Source organism: Haliotis rufescens, unplaced genomic scaffold (assembly GCF_023055435.1).
Source record: "Haliotis rufescens isolate VD_foot unplaced genomic scaffold, xgHalRufe1.0.p SCAF_7, whole genome shotgun sequence".
NCBI classification, from domain to species: domain Eukaryota; kingdom Metazoa; phylum Mollusca; class Gastropoda; order Lepetellida; family Haliotidae; genus Haliotis; species Haliotis rufescens.
Window position 1 is genome coordinate 1,824,750 of NW_025964361.1, and position 17,504 is coordinate 1,842,253.

A 17,504-nucleotide genomic window follows, 5' to 3' on the forward strand; every position below is an offset into this window, starting at 1 on the left:
CAACTGTGTCATATGGCCCTGTGACGCAGGGGTAGCATTATGCAGATGGCTGTTTCAATGAATGCTCGTTCCACCGGTGACGAACAGGTCTGGTTGTTGATGAAATATAGAGATAGCTGAATAGACAGATTTTTTATCCATGCACCGATTGTCTTTAAATGTAATATCCAGTTATGTATGACTGTTTAATAATCTCATACCAACTTTGACTGGAGTAGGTCCGATAGTTTTTCAGATATTGTAGTAAACGTCGGTACCTTAAATTACCTTCCAGACTATATATAGATGTTGAAAAATATGACTAAACTGCAGATGGTCAGACTCTGTGACTTATTTAATTGTGGGATATTGCTCATAATATCAACCACATGTCTGTCTGACTCCGACACGATTATTTAAAGGCTGCAGTGATATAGCTGAAATATTGCTGACTGTGGCGTAGTACAACAACACGTCACATGTAGGACATGTTTTTACTTTTTGTATTAATTATTGAGTTTAAGTATAAGGTCTCTTGCTGTATGTAGTTTTTTATATTTTTAGAGAAGGTTATGTAAATCTAAAAAAATATCAATGCAAATTCGAAGAAGCATTTTCTCATATAGCTTTGTATAATGATGTTCAGAGGAATCACTCAGGTGAGAAATGAGTGAGGTATGAGAGCTTTCTTTGACACAACGGAATTGCAAATCTTTTTATTATGAATTTCAAATAACGGTACTTTTAGAATTTGTTATAAAGTTATCTAAAATGATGATGATGATGATGATAATAAACAGTAATAACTAATAATAAGTTTTGTCTAAAAACTTCATGAAATTGTTATTTAAGTGTCTTAAGTGATTATTATGCTACAAATAGACTGTATGTCCTTTAGATATAAGGTTTCACCAGCTATACATAGCTAGCATATGTAATATATATACATATATGTTTGTAAACATTACATATATATCAATACAGGTATTATTAACATGTGCCTTGAAACATATACCTACATTTAAAACTACTAACATCATCTGCTTTTCCTGACTAATATACTAATCCATATACTCCCTCATTATTGGCTGTCTGTCAGTGTTCCCTGCTGAACACAAGCCTTAAGCTCAAGCTGCCTTCTTGGGGTTCCGCTGTTGTGCCCTCTGCCACTTCTTTAGTAAGAAGGGACCGAACTAGTGATTGGATGGGCACAATGGTGGCTGAATATGAACTGCACTTGAATGGCAATCTCTTTAGAATCATATCTTTACTCCGTTAAGATATCTCCATGCATGAAGATCTGTAGATGCCTCTAACATGGTTGCATCAGGTGGACTATTTCTACAGAAAAACACAGCAGAGGCTTCAAATTTCTCAGAACGAGTGAGCTAAGCATTCAAACATGAATATCTGAGTTATGCAATTCAAAAATGACTGATCAGGAAGTTCCAAATGCAAAAAAATAAAGCTGCACTATTGTGTTATTGTGGATAATTTTACATGCTGTCGTTTCTAAGAGGCCATGTAAACCATTTGTGTTTTGTGGAGTTTTTCTTTTGCTGTCATCAATATTTCTGAATTTGGGTAGTAAAAAAATATACCAAATCATTTGAGAAATGTGACATCTGATTGGCTCAAGAACCTACGCATCCTTCATTTGGATTGTGTGATCAAGGTTCGTTCAGGGTTTATCTCCTTTGGTGGTGTCCTCAGGTCTTCATGCAGACAGGTATCTCATCGGAGTACAGTAACCGTCAGCCATTCACACTATTGAGTATTGACCTCCAGTTTGTCTGATCCAGGCTTGAATACATGACATGTCACTGTAATACTGCTGTAATACTGCTGTAATACTGCTGTAATACTGCTGACTACTGCTAAAAAAACGTAAGAAAAATCACCCAGGAATTGACCCGAGGATCTGCATAGTCTGTGCAGTCTATAACAATAGTAGGGGTGGAAAGTTGCTTGTGGCCTTCAGTGCATGTATAAAGTCGGCGTGGTGTATTGATGAATACACGTACAGCATGATCTCCATGTGCTCCGAATGACACGCCACCGTAGACCCCTGTCCTGAATCACACTCCACTCTCGTCCCCTGTTCAATGGAAATGGAATCTTCAGTTGCGCGATGAACGCCACCCAAAATGAGGTGTTCACTCCAATTTTTCATAAGTTCTTTTAGCAGTATGTCATAATATGATGATAGTCTTTACTCAAGATTCAGCATTGTAAATGTCCTGTTAGGTGTGATAATTGTCTGTATACAAGAGAGTAAAAACTGATAGATATGTCATGACAAATGGAGTGAAGTTCCTTTTTGCCCCAAACTGTCCAGTTGCCATATACTAGACCTAGTTATCAGTAGATGCATGAATAGGGCTGTACTGATACACTTTGTTAAGCAATACATAAACATGAGTTGATACAGTACAATAAGTGACAGACTCGTGAAGATCCGGGGTAGAATTGGTCTTCAGCAACCCATTCTTGCCGTAAAAGGCGACTATGCTTGTTGTAAGAGGCGACTTATGGGATCGGGTGGTCAGGCGTGCTGACTTGGTTGATGCATGTGATCGTATTCCAGTTGTGTGAATCGATGCTCATGATGTCAATCACCGGATTGTCTGGTCCAGACTTAATTATTTACAGACTCCCGTCATATAGCTGGAAATTTGCTGAGTGCAGCATTAAACAAACAAACAAACAAACAATAAGTAACAACTTGACACTTGTCACTTTAAGATTCACCTGTGGGGATTCCGGGTTAGACGCTAGATCCCCAGCAACCTATGCTTGTCGTAATAGGCGACTGAATGGTCAGACTCTGTGACTTGGTTCATGCATGTCATCATATCCCAATTGCGTGGATCAATGTTCATGATGTCAGTCACTGGATTGTTGAGCCCTGACTTGATTATTTACAGACCACTGTCACATAGCTGGAATAGAATGTAGTATTAAACAACAAACAAGCAAACATAGCACAACATGTCAGGGAAATCAGGGACTACTTCAGAGAATCGTTACAGCCCTATGCATGATGGATTAAACTCTAAAGCTATATTCTTTATTCCTGGTTGTAGAGTCAGTGTCCGAAATAACTGCTTGCCCGCCTGCCCGAAGCTGGTAACTTCTCTCTCGGGCTGCATGAAACTTTCCTCCGTCTCCCAGACTGCCTGGCTGAAAAGTTTAAGACTACTTACATATTCAGTTTTATTATGACTCCATCCAGATTCTCAAGTAACTGTTTGCATTATTTCAACTGAATCAAGATGCGACTTTTCAATATTTTAAATTTTTTAATGTGGGCAGGTAACTTTGAAGATGGGCAGGCAACATTTATGGGTCATCTTCCCGGCTGTCTTGTTGGATTTTAAAAATAATTTCAAACACTGTATATAGTGTATTGGTTGCTGAATGAACATAAAAGTATAAAGAAAGGACATAAAGAAAGGATGGGGTATGGTGACAATCTTTTGGCCTCTAGATCTGCATGATGAGGGACACTTGTAGAGAATGTTATGGAAGGTTTTATATGGGTTCAGATGAATGAGAAAAAGACTTTGTTCAGTTACACATTTGCCTGTTTTGGACTTCAAACCAAACCAAAGATAGAAGTAAATCTAAAATGCTGACTTTCAGTTATCAGGAAGCTTGTTTCTTATGTTTGGACATGAACAAGTCTTTGACCCAGGCTGATTTCATAGATGTTGGTAGAGACAGAACAAATGTATTGGGCAAACTTCATCTCCGGTCATAGACTTGCTCTTACTCGTTGTTAGATGAGAAACATACATCCTATCCATTTTTGCATGTACCTCTCGTGTTATATATCCAAAACTTGCAAATGAGATAAACAAGCATAGTTGTGAGTCACATGAACCCTTATAATAACTGCCATAACAATATTTGAAAATTTTCTCTTTTCACATTTCCAGGGGGCCAAAAAGCGACTTGTCATAGCTTGTCCTTTGATAAAGTGTTGATGTGTGTTCCTTATATAGTTCATATCAGAGCTTGAAATCATGTTTTCCATTTACTTACTAACTTTTAATGTTGATACAACCTCTTTAGAATGACTTAACTTAATTCAACAATTCACATACTAAAAATGTTATGGTATGAAAATTATGTACAAATATTTTCTTGAATTTCGTTAGAATCACTATGCCAAGGGTAAAGGATGTTACTTAAACTCTTGTTCCATACCACAAGTGTCAGCCTTGTTAGACACTGATGAACGTAGTCTCTCTGACAGACTTTTCTGTCTCCAGGGGACCTCCAATGTTTGTGGGGTGGGGCGACTTTTGGCGGCAGTGATGGAGGCCATGTGCCACCCCGCCATCAAGCTCACAAATATCATGCCCATCAACTGTGAGCCCGAGGCGGAAGAGATACTACGCCGGCAATCACTCTGCATGGACGACAACACCAACAGCGCTGCCAGACTCGGGGAGATGCACAAATACCCGCTCCTGGCCAGTCATATGAGTTACAGAATGGAGGTAAGAGAGTTTTTTTCTGTAGACCCAAGTCTGAATTTTGACTCTGAGAATACTGAGATAATATCTGTAACTGTATTTATTTGGTGGAGGTATTTGGTCCTGTGCACAGTGCAGAGGTCACAAATCAGATGAAGCAGTTTACGTCATGGAGAGTCTTTGGATGGGTGACTGTTACGGCAGCTTGGCTCCTGAGAGTTATTAGGGCTTTAGTCCTGCCCCACACTGAAACACATGTGGTGTCTCCTTGGGCAAGTGACTTTCTTCAAAATGTACCTCTGTTCACCAAGCAGTTAATGGGTACCCGGTTGGATGAGATGGCAATGTGGTTGTTAACCTTCTAGCACCTCACAGGCAGCTTGGGTTGTATACTCCCAAGGGAGCTGAGAATGATTGTTGAGTACACTGATTCATTGACTGGGGTATAAATAGCACTTTGAGCATGCCCCTGTGTGGTGTGGAAATATCTGCAATATAAATGGCCTGTTATTAAATTGTTACAGGATGGGGTAGCCTAGTGGTTAAAGTGTTCACTTGTCGCTTGCCTGGGTTCGATACCCCACATAGGTACATTGTGTGATGCCCATTTCTGGTGTCCCTCAGCATGATCTTCCTGGAATATTGCTAATAGGGACATTAAACCTGTTTAACACACTTTAAGTTTTTATTTCTGATGAAGATGAAGATGGTGATTCCTATGATCTCTTGTTTCAGATTGACAGCATCACTGGCGGCAGTCACATCTCCTTCAAGGAGGTGCTGGACCGTCTCCTGCTCATAGTGGCGCTCCCTGTCAGGCAGGCATTAAGCAAGGAGAAGTCTGTCTTCCCATCTTCACTTGTTGCTAATACATGTGCACTGCTCGTAACCATCATCAGTGAACTTGCCGCGTCCTCCACTGGATTGGAAGTTGGTGTAATTTGATTTGATGTTGTCATAGATGTGGCTTTGGTGGACCAGTTTTGTATGTATCATTTGGTTCATCTGATGAGCAGGCTTTGTATATTTGGCACCCAAAGAAATTTAGTTATGGTTTTATCATATGCACAGTTTCTTATTTTTTTGCCTAGTATAAATATATATCACTAGGCACCAAAAGAAAATGCATATGATTTTATTGTATGCAGTTTCTTTTGTAATATATATATATATATATGATTTAGTTCATCGATGAACAGTTTTTTGTACGTTTGGTTTGAAGAAAAGGTTATGTTTTGAGGCAAGGTGTTTACTCATCATCGTCATCGTCAGTTAATTTGTCTGTTCCTGGCTTGAATTCTAAAGAGACAGTCAAGCCCATTTCTGGTGTTCCCTGCTGAGATAGTGCTGGAATATTGCTAAACGTGGCATAAAACCATACTCACTCACTCACTCTAAACAGACAGCTATGATATGGTGGTAAAACTGATTAAACCCAACAGTAATTGTGAAATTCCTTTGAATGACATCACTCAAAAAAGTCCTCTTGTATGTGTTTTACTGACATTTGCAACCGTTTTCAACATCTTTGGTAACTCAGCTTAATGGCATTTGATACTTATTTTTCATGCTCTTCAAAGTTTTTAAAAAATGGAGCAGAATTACTTTAATTTCTCGATGATAATCATAACATTAATCAAAATTTTACAAATCAATGTCCAAAAATATTTTTGAAAAAAAGTGTATTTCATACACTTCCCTCTACCCTCAACAGATTGACCTGAGTACCACATCGCGCCCAATGCTTGTGACGCCGAACCGATTCACACGTACCAGTCAGAGTGCCTACTGGAATGCTGGGAATGGAAGTCCAGATGCTGTGGCCTTCACAGTTGACCGGCCAGGCATCGTGGTGGCCGGAGTGTGTGTGTACGGGGGCGGAGGACATTACGAGTATGAGGTGGAACTTCTGGATGAGGTAGGAAGAGAAATACTAATGCAGTGTTTGAATTTAAGCATTAGGGTAAAGGGTCGTGGTCATAGCCCTCATGTTGAAAACAGTCGGTTCTATCTGAAAAGCGCTGGTCACATGATAATGTTCACTATCACTGTTCATTGATTTGGCGTAGTTATTATGAATATACTACTTGGCAAAGGATTGTGGGGTCTCTGGGGTAGGATAGGTCCACAGTACCGTTGCTTTTTGTTAAAAGCTAACTCAAAAAAGCATTGGGTGGCCATTATGTGTGGCCTGGTTGTACTGTAAATTCACCTGTGTATGCCTTTACGTCCTCACAACCCAACAATCGACTGACAATGTCAGACACCAAAGCACATGTCTTTGGCCAAGGACTCCTTCCGTGCTGCGTAATTGGTCTTCCTGTCATGGGCAGTTGGTCTCACTGTGCCTTGTTCCTCTTCCGGGTTACGGGGGTGGTCGGGTAGCCTAGTGGTTAAAGCGTTCGCTCGTCACTCCGAAGACCCAGGTTCGATTCCCGACATGGGTACAATGTGTGAAGCCCATTTCTGGTGTCCCCCGCCGTGATGTTGCTTGACTATTGCTAAAAGCGGCATAAAACCATACTCACTCACTCACTCTTCCGGGTTATTTGATTTCAACATGTATCTTTGGTCAGTGTAGTCTTATAGCACTCATAATGTTGACAGTTATGTTTTACGTTGATACAAGCATGCCAAGTTAACATTTACAATCCTATTGTAATCTGATGATATGGTTGAAATGATGTCAATCCTGGTTTGACAGAATGTTTTCGTGGTGACATCCAGGGATGCTGCAAGAAAGATTATTCTTTTGGTGTGTTCGTGTTATCCTCTACTCTCTGAGTTCATGGGCAAACTAGAACCCTGGTAGTATGATGTCATTTAAAAATGAGAAACATAGATGACTGTTGGCGTGATGTCATCTTTGCAGCAGGGTGAAGGTCAAGAAGACGTGTCACACACACAGCGGTGGAACAGTCTGGAGATTGTCCGTGGAGCATACTCCCCTGAGGACTGTGTGAACGACATTGCAGAGATCAAGTTTGATAGGCCAGTTCCCATCAAGGTATGCTCAAAGACAACTGCTTCTTCATCCAGTGATGGACTGTAGCGTCCATAGTAGACTCTGACTTGTTCTTTCTTTTGACATGTTGAATAATGTATGGTGATTGACAGAACGAAGAAACTGTACTTATTTCTGTGTCAGTACTTGTTTAACCTGGGCAGAACTGGTCCCTGTCAGGGATGTATCTATAACCTGCTTAAATGTTTGCATTGAATGCAATGTTAATATACCTCTGAATTTAGAAAAATAAAATCTGTAAGAATCTTTTTAGGAAAATAAGATCTTTAACAAAAATCCCAATTTTGAACAAAATAAAAGAATAGGTCTTCGGCAACCCATGCTTGCCGTAAAAGGCGACTATGCTTATCGTAAAAGGCAACTAACGGAATCGGGTGGTCAGGCTCGCTGACTTGGTTGATACATGTCATCGATCCCAATTGCGCGGATCGATGCTCATGATGTCAATCACTGGATTATCTGGTCCAGACTCGATTATTTACAGACCACCGTCATGTAGCTGGAATATTGCTGAGTGCGGCGTTAAACAACAAACAAACAAAGGATCCTAGATAAGTGTCTGCTGGTAGCCTATGGCTATCCCTGAGGTTATAGAGTGATGGTTACCACTTCAGTGACCACTAAGAGTTGAGAGCCCCCAAAAAGGTTTTGGAGAGAGTACATCCTGTTTAGACAACGCTCAGGTCCAGAATAAGAAGCAGTCTATTCTATATTGATGTTTTTTTATTTTGATCAGGTATGTTTTATTATGAAAACTGACATACCAAACTTTTCTCATTGTTAAGTGTCTGCAGCATTAAACAACTCTCATTCACGGATATTTTGTTGTGTTTTTATTATCCTTTCATTCGCAATCCAATTTCATTTGTTTTTAACTTCAGGAAGGAGTGAAGTACGCAGTCAAACTCCGCAACCATGGCCCCAGGACCCTGAATGGTGATGGTGGAATGAGCAAGGTGAAATGTTCAGATGGAACGACCTTCACCTTCACTGCATGTTCACTGAGCAGCAATGGCACCAATCACATGAGAGGACAGATCCCGCAGATCCTCTATTACAGGTGAAACACAGCTTCATTGTAATTCCTTAAACATGTAGGATAGCACTGAAATCTAAATGAAGTGACCTCTGGAGGGTTTGTGAGATCTGTATGGAGAGAGGCATCGAAATGGAGTAAACAGAATTTTTCAGAGTGTTATTTCTCAATTTTGTTGACTAAAACTGGATTTTGCGTGAGACCAGCAGTTACATCATTGCCAGCTGCTGAACTGATGGTGTGAGATGTTAAAGTGAGATCATGTTGACCAGAAGTTTATTAACATGAATAGTAGGTCATTTAGGATTACTGCATATGCCATATTACCGTATTTGACGTAATAAGCACCAGGGCGCTCTCAAAATTAGAAATAGGGGGCTCTTATTAGAATATTATTTTGGTGAAAAAAACAGTTGAAAGATAAATTTCGTGGTTTATGCTGACAGCCTGAAATGTTTATATACGACAGATATATTTTTCAAGAATTTAATTGCCCATAATTGAGGGTACATATAACACACGTGTGCGTATTATACACGATTAAATAAGTCTTTTGTACATTGATCAATTGGAAGGACTTGAGGTAACCAGGTTCACTGGAGTAAAATTTTGAATTAATGTCATTTGGAAGGCGGCATGACAATATGGATCTGTGCTCTCGTGCCTTCTCTACCACTGGTTTCTCTGGTCCAGGGCCACTTTCCAAAACATGATAATTGGGCTGGGACTGTTGGATGTCAGTGATAGCGTGTGAGATTTAGTAATGTCTGAGAAAGGAGATCACTTTTTGAAACGAGGCCCAGTTTTCCATTCCACAAAGCAATCTTAGCGCTAAGATGATCATAACTCTATGTCAAAGTATGGGAGTCACGGTCTTCTGAGCACAGAGATCACTTTGTGGAACTTTTGTAAGCCAAGGTAAAACCCCGCACACACGATGTCACTCTGGATGCCATGATACAATGGCTGCTGTGTTTCTTATACACATTCAAAGCAACAGCTGATGGACACAATATTCCCTTTACTATGTCACATTTATTTTGTTTTATTTTGTTTTTATATTTGAGACATGATTGTTATTAAGATCATCATTCACACGTACTGAAATGTCCCGGAGATTTCCAGGCTTTAAGTTGTTTTACAATGATACAAGTTGTTAAATACAACAAGTGTTTCCCTTCCTGCATGTCCTTGTATTTCCTTCCACCAGTGTATGTCCTGTTGACTGTACTGTGAGTGACAGCTAGATGTGTATGTCCTGTTGACTGTCCTGTGAGTGACAGCTAGATGTGTATGTCCTGTTGACTGTCCTGTGAGTGACAGCTAGATGTGTATGTCCTGTTGACTGTACTGTAAGTGACAGCTAGATGTGTATGTCCTGTTGACTGTACTGTGAGTGACAGCTAGATGTGTGTGTCCTGTTGACTGTACTGTGAGTGACAGCTAGATGTGTATGTCCTGTTGACTGTCCTTTGAGTGACAGCTAGATGTGTATGTCCTGTCGACTGTGCTGTGACAGCTAGATGTGTATGTCCTGTTGACTGTCCTTTGAGTTACAGCTAGATGTGTGTGTCCTGTTGACTGTACTGTAAGTGACAGCTAGATGTGTATGTCCTGTTGACTGTCCTTTGAGTGACAGCTAGATGTGTATGTCCTGTCGACTGTGCTGTGAGTGACAGCTAGATGTGTATGTCCTGTTGACTGTCCTTTGAGTTACAGCTAGATGTGTGTGTCCTGTTGACTGTACTGTAAGTGACAGCTAGATGTGTATGTCCTGTTGACTGTCCTTTGAGTGACAGCTAGATGTGTATGTCCTGTCGACTGTGCTGTGAGTGACAGCTAGATGTGTATGTCCTGTTGACTGTACCGTGAGTGATAGCTAGATGTGTATGTCCTGTTGACTGTACCGTGAGTGACAGCTAGATGCGTATGTCCTGTTGACTGTACTGTGAGTGACAGCTAGATGTGTATGTCCTGTTGACTGAACTGTAAGTGGCAGCTAGATGTGTATGTCCTGTTGACTGTCCTTTGAGTGACAGCTAGATGTGTATGTCCTGTCGACTGTGCTGTGAGTGACAGCTAGATGTGTATGTCCTGTTGACTGTACTGTGAGTGACAGCTAGATGTGTATGTCCTGTTGACTGTCCTGTGAGTGACAGCTAGATGTGTATGTCCTGTTGACTGTACCGTGAGTGGCAGCTAGATGTGTATGTCCTGTTGCCTGTACTGTGAGTGACAGCTAGATGTTTATATTCCAGTGCGCCCCAGGATGGAGAACACTATCACCAGACCACCAAGAACCTGGCGGAGCTGCAGGCCAGGAAGAATGCCATTGACATCACTGGCGCCATCTGTAGGATGACTACAGACCTCCTTCACCGATCACACTCAATGCATGGTAAGTCTCTGACAACAATAGAAACTAACTGTTTTTGTCCACTAGCCCTTATAATGCTAACATGATCAATACCCTTAGAAATGGCTAATTTCTTCTAGTCCTTATGATACCTTAATGGGCAGTTTAGCAAAGACTACAGGACTAGTGCCAATTTCTAATGCAGCCTCACAGAACATGTGTCCAATATCCTGGGGGTGACTGGAAGTTGCATTGGTGACATCAGTGGGGTGTTAGTGTCTGAATGTGTCAATAAGGGCAACCACATACTATCAGTGGTTGCCGAGCTATGAAAATCACAAGTTGAAAATGAACTTGTCAGATGCACATCCAATGACCTCTGTTTTCATCAACATTGATGGTGCAATTAGTAGCTGTCTCTCAACTGGCATAATAATATATCTGTTTCATTTGTAGAATATTCTTCATGTTGACTTTCGGTTCTGTCAGTGTTCTATCTAATATCATGTCACATGCTTGTCTGTACTGAACACCAGTTAGTTGTGTACACTACATTGCAGCAACAAATGATTTGTATCAAAGTCTGTCCCTCAAACTGAGACTACTATCCCGAACATGGCTCTTAGCATAATTTTTAGTAGAATTTAGTGTTACAGTAAACCATGGTTATAACGAACTCAAAGGGACTATTGATTTTTGTTTGTTATGGCCGTAGTTCTTTATAAGCATACATACAGCATATAAACAGAAAATGTCCGGGACAACAAACAAATAGTTTGTTATACCCATCAGTTTGTTATAAGCATAGTTTGCTGTATTATATGGACTATTATTAGCTGAGCTTACTGGACAGAACAGAATTTTACTTGACTCGAGTTTCGGTTTAGTGGCTAAAGTCACAGAGTGGTATCACAGCGATGAGATTTTCGTGTCATTTCTGAGATTTGACCCCTATGATGTTTGTGTTTCAGCGGAGGAGGTGTGTGATGTTATTGGGAAGTCCCATCTCTTCTCATCCCTGCTTCCCCTGTCTCTGGCCTATGTTGGACCTGTCGCTGCACAGGACCCCCGGGTAAGGACCACATCTACTTGCAAGAACCTTCACCCTATCTCTACATTTAACACATAAGGGATGACTTCTCCTTACTTGACTGACCCTCAACCTGTGAGGACCTAGGTTTGAATAGGTCACAAATAATCTCTTGCTTTTGGAATAATACTGAAAGGCAGCTAGATTCGATCCGATGGTCAGGATCAGTGACTTGGATGATTTGTGTCGTGGTAACCTAATGAAGTGGAACATTGCTCCACTGGTTTGTCTGGCCCAGACTTGATTGTTCAAAGGCCACGTACTAGCCATGAACTAGCTCAAATATTGCTTACTAAGGCATAAAACTAGAAACAAAGAAACAAACCCAATCACAATACTATCAAGAATATGGTAGGATGATATCATGGAACTATGTTGCCAGAGTGTGGCAGGTAAGGTCAGTGGAGGGTTCCCTTTGCTCAAACCCTGAAGGGATTCTTCAGAATCAGTCCCCAGCACTTCATTACCCATAAATTTTGTTTTCCCATCTTCAAAGTTACCTCCCCGCATTAGGACATTATAAATATTGTGAAATCATGAAAAATAAGAGACAAATCGCGTCATGATTCAGTTGAAATAATGCAAACAACTACTTGAAAATCTATGAGGAGTTATTATAGAAGTGTATATGTAGGTAGTCTTAAAACCAACTGATAGTCGGGCAGGTGGAGGAAAATTTAATGCAGTCTGACAGAAAATTTACCAGAGACGGGCAGACGGGCAGACGGGCAGGCAGTTATTTCAGACAGTGCTCCATGCAGCCATAAGAGCAGGCTTAGTAAGTGTGTTAAAATGTCCAGCCTGATAATTGTACCCTGACAACATGGATCATTGTCTTTCTGGTCTTCTTGGAGCTATCTGGATTGTTTACAGGTTGCCATGATAATGATGAATGTGGTGCAAAATAATGATAATGATAATAATAAATGGTTATTTGTAATGCCCTCTAGTCCATCTGTTGAAGTTTAATCAAATCATGAACACAAATATTATCCCGGTCAACAGATCAGTGTGCACTCGATTTTCTTTCTCTGCTCCCTGGGAGTATATGACCCAAGCTGGCACAGGAAGGTTGATAATAACACTTCTCACTCCCTTTGCTCAAAATGTTTATGGATATTGACCTGTCGCTCTCACATTTGAATCTACATGACAGTCATCTCCCTTGTGTTGTAGGGGGCAGTGCAGGTGCTGTACCTGATCCAGGAGATTCTGCCAGCAGTCGTGACGCTCACCAAGAACCTGGTCCCGCTACCACTCAGCAACTCGGCCGTGTTTGACTCCAGCGTGGTGGACAACAGCCAGAGCACCACCTCCCAGCACTACGCTGTCGTGGAGAGCGAGCACCCGTACAAGCCGGCCACTGTCGCCAACTACAAGGTACGGTCTCTACATGCATGGTATGAACTATTACAAAAATCGAGATATACAGAAACATGTCTGTGTAAGAACCAACTTAACATGGGAATGGGTTATATAAATGAATGTTTGTGTGACTGTACCCTCAATCTGGGTCATTGCTCATGCTGTCAACCACTGGTTTGTCTAACCCAGACTCAATTATTAACGTGGGCATGGGTGACCAGGTGTCTAAGGTGCTGCAATTTGCTTTGCAGAGTTGCATCCCTTGGGCACACCATAAACCTATAATTGTGGGTTCGAATCCTGGTTCAGCTCGATTTTGTTTCTAGGTTTGTCAGTACCATACTCATGCTTGTGGGTTTCATGAAAGTGGTAAATGTCTAACACTCACTCACTCACTCACTCACTCACTCACTCACTCACTCACTCACTCACTCACTCACTCACTCACTCACTCACTCACTCACTCACTCACTCACTCACTCACTCACACTCACTCACTCACTCACTCACACACACACGGGATCAGGTGGTCAGACTCGCCCACTTGATTGATGCATGTCATCGTATCCCAATTTTGTAGATTGATGCTTATGATGTCTATCACTGGATTTTCTGGTCCAGACTCTATTATTTACAGACTGCTGTCATATATATAGCTGGGATATTGTTGAGTGCAGGATTAAACAAACAAACAAACACTTGAAATACTTACCAGTGTGATTTGGTCCTGTGATATTTTCTTCAACTGACAAGTTGAACTGCACTGGATACTATACTGACGTTTGTGTACATCAGGTGGAGTTCCCGCCCTGTGTCAGGTGGATTGTGTTGGAGTTTGACCCCCAAAGTGCCACAGCTCAAGTTGAGGACTCGCTGCAGTTGTATGTGCAGGGCAGAGGTCAGGGGGAGACAACTCTAGCCAAGGTGACAGGGGTCACGACCTGTGATGACCAGGACATCAAACTAACTCACTGGCCAGTTCTAAAGAGGTTCTATGGTCACAACAACTGGCCCAAACAGGCAGTCATACTCCCAGGTAAGATGCAGACCTGGGCCCACTTGCACAAAGCGATCTTAGCGCTAAGATGATCTTAACTCCCATTCTTTAACATAGGCTTACAATTGTAGTAGCGCTAAGATCGCTTTGTGCAAGTGGGCCCTGGACATATATTAAAGCATTGTCCAATGCGCTGATTTCAGTGTTCTTTGCCAATTTTTATGCAGTGGGGTAAGCAAGTGAGTAATGTGTTCATCCAGTACACAAAGTCCCTGGTTTGATTCCTGATATGGGTACGAGGAATTTGATATAACATATACATGACATCATTTATGAGGTACCAAAGTAGTGATGTCCAATCTTATTAAAATCAGATCTTTGTTCAGCAGTAGCCAGATTACATGAGAACGACCTTTCACAAACTTTGTCTGACCAATAAATTGACTAACAAGAAGTCAACATTCGACAGAATAAGAAGTCGACATTAACTTATCCGAAAGCAGCTTTCTCAAACTTCACGGCACAAGTTTCAAAATGACAACTTTCTTTTCAGACTGTGCTTGAAATATATGTTGACAGAGTTCTCGAAAAAAAAATTGTTTCTGGAAAGTCTAATGTTAGTCGAAATTGTATGGTAGTACTTCACACGTGCTATGCAAAGTCTCCTCTGTTCAATTGTTTATCCCATTGAAGTGAGAGATAGATGATGAATATGACGGAATCAGTCATACAGGCCGTAACTGCCTTTCGGAATACGAGGCTGCATGATTAGAAAACACATTCCGGCTGTCACTTTCCTGATTGTTGGGATGAAAGGTCCTTCTGAAGTGACCCGTATTGGGATGACCTCAGATCATTGTTAATGAGATTGTTGTGATGTCAGGGCTAAACTAGGGGTCACTGTAATGGAAACCTGTCTATTTCTTTGTTGACATGATGCATTATTTTTGTCCAGGCAATGAGGTGGTGTTTTCCCTGGAGACAGCCTCTGACTATGTGAAGGATGAGAAGGCATCATTCTATGGCTTTAAGTGTACAGTCATTGGGTATGAGCTGGCTTCTAAGCCAGAGGAGGTGAGAATACCTGATGTGTTTTTATGAAACTGCTTTAGTATACCAGGAATAAATGGAGGGATACGATGTCTGTCTGCAGAATGTTTGTGGATTAGCTAGAACTATTTCCTAAAGATGATGACTGAATCCAATGGAACAAGCATGATGATGATGATGATGATTACGTCATAATGGTGATGATTAATTATTACTGATCCTGACTGTTTGGCAGAGTGTGCAGCAACTGGAGAGGGAGCTGAGTTACCTGGGAGGGATGTGTGCCACAGCTCTCATGAGGAGGGACGTCGCCCTGCCTCCAGGTGAGTTCCACCCACTTATTTAAGGACACTACATTGTAATATATTGTCTCTGCCTTGGAGCTCTTACCTCATGCTGACATGAACTCCAAAATGGATCTCTGTATTCCGGAACCCCACTGTTCTGCTGACATGTGCCAGGGACAGTGTGAATAGCGGATCATGAAAGTCGTCCTAGGCCCTCTTGCACAAAGCCATCTTAGGGCTAAGATTATCGTAAGCCTATGTTAAAGTTTGGGAGATTATTAGCATTAAGATCACTTTGTGCAAGGCAGCCCTGCACCTGATGTCATCAGGAACCGACCATTAGGAAAATAATTTTGTTCCAGAAAATATTTGCCTAAAAAAAATGCTGACGGTTAATAAAAAAATTATTATTATTAGCTATACTAAGTGGATGTCTTGAAAAAATGTCTAAGAGCTCTAAGCCGAATACAAGCTGGCTACCATGTCTACACATCTACTGTTGCAGTGACGATGGAGGAATTGGATGAGGAGATGGATATGATCGAAGAAGGAGCTCAGCTGGTGAGATGCGTTGTACATGCTGTACTTGCAACATCTGTACCGTCATGTGTCACCTATCTCACACAATCATGTTCTCAACAGCATGTCTTTTCAAATTATATGTGATGTGTGTATGTTTCCTTCATATATAGAAGATCTATGCTTACAGTAGGTGTACAGTGGGTGTACTGTTTATCATAAAACAGCTAAAAAAATCTGAAGAAAACCCAAGATGAGCCAAATGTTTGCAGTAAAAGGTTAACGTAAAAGGTTAATAAAAATCTGCTGACCATAAATTATAACATTTCTGTTTTTGGTAATTGAGCTAAAATCTTGTAAAAGTCTTATATAACTAGATCTAATGAAACAACCAAACCATGTGATCAGTGTTTAGTGTTTGCAAAACACAAATTACAGTAATGAAACAAAGCAGAACCAGCTCTCCCCACGATTCTCTAGCAGACGATCTGCACTTCCATAGAGATGATTTCACATTGTAGATTTAGGTTTGCAGCGATTTTACTAACAAACTAGATGCTGAAAGCCTGTTCATGATGTTTTTTTTACTGACCAAATGGAAAAGAAACAGATGACCGACGGAAGGCTCCAAATTTTACTGACTACTGACTTGTGCCACCCCCTATCAGGACCCTCCTAGATCTAATAGCACTGACTACTGACTTGTGCCATCCCCTATCAGGACCCTTCCCAGATCTAATAACACTGACTACTGACTTGTGTCACCCCCTATCAGGACCCTCCTAGATTTAATAGCACTGACTACTGACTTGTGCCACCCCCTATCAGGACCCCTCCCAGATCTAATAACACTGACTACTGACTTGTGCCACCCCCTATGAGGACCCTCCTAGATCTAAAAGCACTGACTACTGACTTGTGCCACCCCCTATCAGTACCCTCCTAGATCTAATAGCACTGACTACTGACTTGTGACACCCCCTATGAGGACCCTTCTAGATCTAATAGCACTGACTACTGACTTGTGCCACCCTTATCAGTACCCTCCCAGATCTAAAAGCACTGACTACTGACTTGTGACACCCCCGATCAGGACCCTCCTAGATCTAATAGCACTGACTACTGACTTGTGACACCCCCTATCAGGACCCTCCTAGATCTAATAACCCTGACTACTGACTAGTAACACACACTATCAGGACCCTCCTAGATCTAATAACACTGACAACTGACTTGTGACACCCCTGATCAGGACCCTCCTAGATCTAATAGCACTGACTACTGATTTGTGACACCCCCTATCAGGACCCTCCTAG

The 17,504-nt window shown here is 41.3% G+C and overlaps 1 protein-coding gene across 14 annotated transcripts in view; it reads left to right on the forward strand.

The window, feature by feature from the left end:
• The window catches only part of LOC124139629 (E3 ubiquitin-protein ligase MYCBP2-like), a 121,540-nt gene that overhangs the window by 55,387 nt on the left and 48,649 nt on the right, over positions 1-17,504 (forward strand). For 10 of the 14 annotated variants that reach the window (XM_048387783.1, XM_048387791.1, XM_048387789.1 and 7 more), the window contains 12 exons: positions 4,257-4,487; positions 5,199-5,399; positions 6,178-6,381; positions 7,336-7,470; positions 8,370-8,548; positions 10,783-10,922; positions 11,852-11,952; positions 13,147-13,350; positions 14,131-14,371; positions 15,288-15,406; positions 15,618-15,705; positions 16,175-16,230. In XM_048387783.1, coding sequence (XP_048243740.1) covers positions 4,257-4,487; positions 5,199-5,399; positions 6,178-6,381; positions 7,336-7,470; positions 8,370-8,548; positions 10,783-10,922; positions 11,852-11,952; positions 13,147-13,350; positions 14,131-14,371; positions 15,288-15,406; positions 15,618-15,705; positions 16,175-16,230 — 1,899 coding nt within the window. The remainder of the gene's footprint in view (positions 1-4,256; positions 4,488-5,198; positions 5,400-6,177; positions 6,382-7,335; positions 7,471-8,369; positions 8,549-10,782; positions 10,923-11,851; positions 11,953-13,146; positions 13,351-14,130; positions 14,372-15,287; positions 15,407-15,617; positions 15,706-16,174; positions 16,231-17,504) is intronic. The other 4 variants (XM_048387784.1, XM_048387788.1, XM_048387795.1 and 1 more) reach the window with 1 other exon arrangement.